Below are 5,630 nucleotides of genomic sequence, written 5' to 3'. Positions count from 1 at the left end.
TTATTTAAATTATATAAAAAAAATTATAGTTTGCAGATGGCAGTTTATGGAAAGATTTGGAAAACGATTTTTTTGGGATATAATCAATCACACACGATTGTAGGGATCTTTTTTTGGGATATAATCAAATTTCCGGATTTTGTGATGTGTGTCTTCAGAAGGCTATTTTCGGGAATCATTAAAATAGTGGGTTTTCTACTAATATTGAAAATATGGCTAGATCCCTCCTTATTAAAAAAACACTAGAGGGGGTTATGGCTAATAGTCCCCCAAAAGTAAAACAAAATTCTTGTCATAAAATTGAAATTGAAATAACAAAATGTGACATATGATAATATAAATCATTAAATAAAATTATGAAAAATATTTTTAGAATATATAGAGCCAAATTCACCAAATTAAAAAAAAAAAAAACCCAGATAAAATTAGTCATAATCAAGAATCAGTTCTGACATAAATGCAGAGGGGGAAATTGGAGAGGCAGATATAAAATAAGAATCGCCAATTTTTTTTTCATTTGCTTCTCAAAATTCTCTGTACCTGTAATTCAGCTACCATGTTTTCATTAGGCGGAAGCTGCAGCTATCTGGTAAATTCTTTTTAGCCTAATTCAGTTCTTGAATGTTCATATTCTTATGATTAGCTAAAAATACCCCCAATTTCAAGAAAGTATATAAAAATCAAATCTTTTCCGTTCAAATCACGGAAATGGGGAAAACCCTCTTGAAATCTGAGATTTTACTAATTTAATTTGAGTTTGATTTTGTTTGTGTTCACAGAATAGCTCTGTTTATGGGGTATCAAAAAGCTTGGTACAATGTACACACAGCAGGGTATCGCCTCCTCCAATGGCGGTGGCTTCTTTGGGCTCAAATAACAGGCAAGTTGATGAAACCGCCGTATCGAAACAGAATGCTTCCCACATACCATCTTCGTCATCGTCGACGGCGGTAGAGAAAGATTTAAAATCGTCGGTTTGTGGGGGTGTGGAGGATGTGTACGGTGAGGATAGCGCCACAGAGGATCAGTACATCACTCCCTGGACTGTCACTGTCGCCAGGTATCGATTGTCAAATCGATCGATTCTACATTTACTTTGGAGTTGTTTGCTGTGGTGTTTGTGTGTAAGAAATTTGTTCGTTTGATTCGATCTCGTTTCAGTATTGTGTTGAGGGAAAGAACATTGTTTTCTTCTCTTGTAATGATTCATAATGTTTAATCTTGGAATGTAGTGAATAGTGGCCTAACCCGCAGTCGAATCGAGGGTTTTAAACGAGATAAAATAACAATGCATTTTAAGATGACACAGAGTTATTGCAAATGGATTCTTGATCTAGTCTCGTGTTTTCCCAAGTTCAATATGATGCTACGTTAATCATTCTCGATGTTCTTTTTTTCGTACGAGGTTGTCGTCTATATGATTTTTCGTATAATTTAATATTTTATAGTGGATATCCGTTGTTACGCGACCCTCACTACAACAAAGGCCTTGCCTTCAACGGGAAAGAGAGAGATGCTCACTTTTTACGTGGTCTTCTCCCTCCCGTAGTTATAAGCCAAGACCTCCAGGTTTGTCATATTTCCAATATTCTTATCAAAACGCCCCTTATTTTTTGCCGTTATTTATGACTCTACCCTTTTTCTGTTAAGTAGGTTAAAAAAATGATGCGCAGCATGCGCCAGTACCAAGTCCCGTTGCAAAGGTACATGGCCATGATGGAACTTCAGGTACTTCGATTTTCTTTTGTTTTCCCCTTAACATTTGAATGGCAAACACGTAATAAAATGCATTTTTCCCCGTCATTTTCAGGAGAGAAACGAGCGGTTGTTCTACAAGCTTCTGATCGAAAATGTGGAGGAGCTGCTGCCAGTTGTCTACACACCGACAGTCGGCGAAGCGTGTCAAAAATACGGGAGCATTTTCAGACAGCCTCAGGGTCTCTTCATCAGTCTCAAAGAAAAGTACGTTCTCCGTCTGTAGTAGTAGAATCTTTCCGGAAGATTCTATTTTTGGCAATTTGAAACCGATTATGGATTGTATTTCTTACAGGGGAAGAATACTTGAGGTGTTGAAGAATTGGCCCGAGAAGAAGATTCAAGTGATCGTTGTGACAGATGGCGAACGAATCTTGGGACTTGGAGACCTCGGATGTCAGGTAATAGATTATTATTATTATTTTTTTTGAAGATATTATTTAAATTTTTAAATGTTTTTTAATCTCGATAGGGAATGGGAATACCCATAGGAAAGCTATCGTTGTATACTGCTCTTGGTGGCATTCGTCCTTCTGCCGTAAGTATATATATATATATATATATATATATATATATATATATATATATATATATATATATATATATATATATATATATATATATATATACAAGCTAAATATTCGACTACTTTATTCTCTGCTTTCGATTGCTTTTCGTTTTATGATGAGATAAAATTATTGACAATTATTTTTATTTAAATTAATACAGTGCTTGCCTGTGACGATTGACGTGGGCACAAATAACGAGCAGTTGTTAAATGATGAATTTTATATCGGGCTGAGAAGAAAGAGAGCGACGGGGCAGGTTAACTAATTCACTTAGTGATCTAATTTGTTTTTATTTTTAATTTTCAAATCGAGCATTAAAAAAGCTAATTTGAATTTTATCTTCATTTCGCAGGAATATGCTGAACTAATGGAAGAGTTTATGTCTGCAGTTAAGCAGAATTACGGAGAAAAAGTCCTTATTCAGGTTAATAATATTAATATATATATATATATATATATATATATATATATATATATATATATATATATATATATATATATATATATATATATATATATATATATATATATTTTTTTTTGAAAATTGCATGTTTTGCTAATTTTTCTACATTTTTTATTCTCTCGACATATTTTCCGCTCCGATTGTTTTGCAGTTTGAAGACTTTGCAAATCATAACGCTTTTGATCTCCTCTCAAAGTACAGCTCCACACATCTCGTTTTCAACGATGATATTCAGGTAAATTTTGTGTATTGTTTATTGCTCATCTGAGAACTTCACTTTTCGTGTTTCTTATATTCTTTTCTGTAAAAAAATATATGTATTGTCGTTTGACCATTTTGCCCTTTCCATTAGGGTACGGCAGCTGTGGTCCTTTCGGGGCTTATGGCATCACTTAATCTAGTTGGAGGGACCTTGTCTGAACACACATTCTTATTTCTTGGAGCTGGAGAGGTGCCTTTTTCACTTATCTTCTTCTCCTTCTACTTCTTTTTTTTTTCTCGTTTTTTCTTCTTGTTCTCGTACGAGGTTTATCGAGTTTTTTTTTTCCTGATGTTATGAATACAGGCTGGCACTGGCATTGCGGAACTTATTGCTATTGAGATGTCAAAACAGGTCAAAAGCACGATAAACCTTCGTTATTCTAAAACTCAAATTAAATAAAAAAAGAAAAAAAAAAATTATTGCATGTCATATTTACGAGTCATATGATATATAGACTGGTGCTCCCTTGGAAGAGACTCGTAAGAAGATTTGGCTCGTCGACTCAAAGGTAAACGAACATCTAATTATTCTTAGTACTTATTTTCATGCAGCATTTAATATTGAAGATTCTTGATTCTTTTTTTTTCTTTTTTCTTTTTTTCTTTAATTTTATTTTTGTAGGGGCTGATTGTAAGGTCTCGAATGGAGTCACTTCAACATTTTAAGAGGCCGTGGGCCCACGAACACGAACCTGTCAAAAATTTATTAGATGCTGTGAAGGTGTGTGTTAACTCCTTCCACTCTCCGATCTTTATTTATTTATTTATTTTATTTTTTTAAAATACGAACGAGCACATTGCAAATGTGGGATTCTTACATACCGTTTTATTACAGGCCATCAGGCCAACAGTATTAATAGGGTCATCCGGAGCAGGACAAACTTTTACGGAAGAAGTCGTTCAGGCCATGTCATCCTATAACAAGGTATTAGTTATCTTGTTTTATATTAATATTTTCAGCAAAGGCCAAATTTTTTTTTTTTGGGGTCGAATTACTCGTAAATAAATTTTTATTTTTGTGTCAGAAACCTGTTATTCTCGCACTCTCAAACCCGACCTCACAGTCGGAATGTACTGCTGAAGAAGCTTACAAATGGAGTGAGGTAACTAATTTTATATCAAAATCGAATCTTTAATCAATATAAAGTAATATATGTAATTTTTTTTATTTCATTTTTTTAGTTTATACTTATTTCTTCTCGTCGGCTCATGGTTTAGGGCCGGGCCGTTTTTGCTAGTGGGAGCCCGTTCGGTCCAGTTGAATATAACGGGAAAGTTTATGTTTCAGGCCAGGTTGGTTAATTATATCCAAACACTCCCTCCACTAATATTTATCTAAGATATTTATATTATATTACTAATAAATTTCGTCGTTTATTTTCTTGATTTAGGCGAATAATGCATACGTGTTTCCTGGATTAGGGCTGGGCTTGATAATTTCCGGTGCGATTCGAGTCCACGATGACATGCTTTTGGCAGCTTGTGAGTTCTTGATAATTAAATATATTTTATTTTTATTTTATTTATTTATTAATTTTTTTCTTACTTACATATCCCGTTTCTTGAAATAGCGGAAGCGTTAGCCGAGCAGGTTAGCCAAGAGAATTTAGACAGGGGACTAATATATCCACCGTTTGCAAATATACGAAAGATTTCAGCTCAAATAGCAGCTAGAGTAGCTGCTAAAGCCTACGAACTCGGTAAATATCCTGTGTAATTTATTATGTGCTAAATATCATGTAATATTTACGTGTTTATTATGTCTGAATATTGTACGGGTTTTGATTTTTGCTGACAGGGCTGGCGACTAGGCTACCGCCACCGGAGAATCTAGTGGAATATGCCGAAAGCTGTATGTACAGCCCCAACTACCGTAACTACCATTGAACCAGTGGCGCTTTTCGTCCCTAAATTATTAGTTGACAATTTTTCGACATTTTATTGACAGTTTTTCTTCATTTTATTTTTATTTTTATTTCAAACTTTTGGGGTCCGTTTTCCTTCCAATTCTTCAAGTCTCATTTAACACACAAAATGCCGAATTTTGTTCAGATTTTATGACAATGAGAAAACAGCTTTGAGTTTGGGCAAATTGAGCTCTGTTTGGCTGTGTTATACTATTGAGTTTATTGCATTTGTTACCCCTACATTATATTGAATTGCTAAAGAACCCCTCAAGTTATTAATGTTAGCAAAATTTCCTCTACTGGTTAGATGGTGAGTTTTTAAGGGCGTAGTTGCTAAAAAAAATAAAGTTATAGGGGGGCTTTTGCTAATAATCCAATTAAATGAAACCTGAAGGTGAAAAATTGACTTTCTGGCAATCATTTCAAATTATTAACATAAAAAGTATTGCAGTAGTTTACACACTTAATATAATTAATTAATAGCAAAATTAAGAGAAAAAAAATGAAAATGTAATTCAAGTCTATGAAAATGAAATCAAGCCTCTATATACAGCAATGCCTCCACATTTGTCGCTGAGGATCTGCATTTGATGTACACGCAGTCGAAATGTAAAAAACTAAATTATCATGAAAATGATGGCAATGTCCCGAATTTTTTTTTAATAAAACTGTGAA

At 34.0% G+C, this 5,630-nt stretch overlaps 1 protein-coding gene across 1 annotated transcript; it reads left to right on the top strand.

Annotated features, from left to right (window-relative positions):
- Positions 1-308: 308 nt before the first annotated feature.
- LOC105975989 (NADP-dependent malic enzyme, chloroplastic) lies at positions 309-5,140 on the top strand. The gene is made up of 20 exons (XM_013001258.2): positions 309-589; positions 780-1,060; positions 1,449-1,569; positions 1,654-1,728; positions 1,811-1,962; positions 2,051-2,156; positions 2,228-2,293; positions 2,485-2,580; positions 2,677-2,748; positions 2,939-3,022; positions 3,140-3,238; positions 3,353-3,400; positions 3,504-3,557; positions 3,671-3,769; positions 3,884-3,973; positions 4,074-4,151; positions 4,267-4,341; positions 4,440-4,530; positions 4,620-4,748; positions 4,847-5,140. The coding sequence occupies exons 1-20, from the start codon at positions 557-559 to the stop codon at positions 4,933-4,935; spliced, it is 1,938 nt and encodes a 645-aa protein (XP_012856712.2). The 5' UTR covers positions 309-556; the 3' UTR covers positions 4,936-5,140.
- The last annotated feature ends 490 nt before the right edge of the window (positions 5,141-5,630 follow it).

The sequence above is a fragment of the Erythranthe guttata genome, chromosome 9 (genome assembly GCF_056151865.1).
Source record: "Erythranthe guttata isolate IM_541 chromosome 9, IM_541, whole genome shotgun sequence".
NCBI lineage: Eukaryota > Viridiplantae > Streptophyta > Magnoliopsida > Lamiales > Phrymaceae > Erythranthe > Erythranthe guttata.
This window is presented reverse-complemented; position numbering and strand designations above follow the sequence as displayed.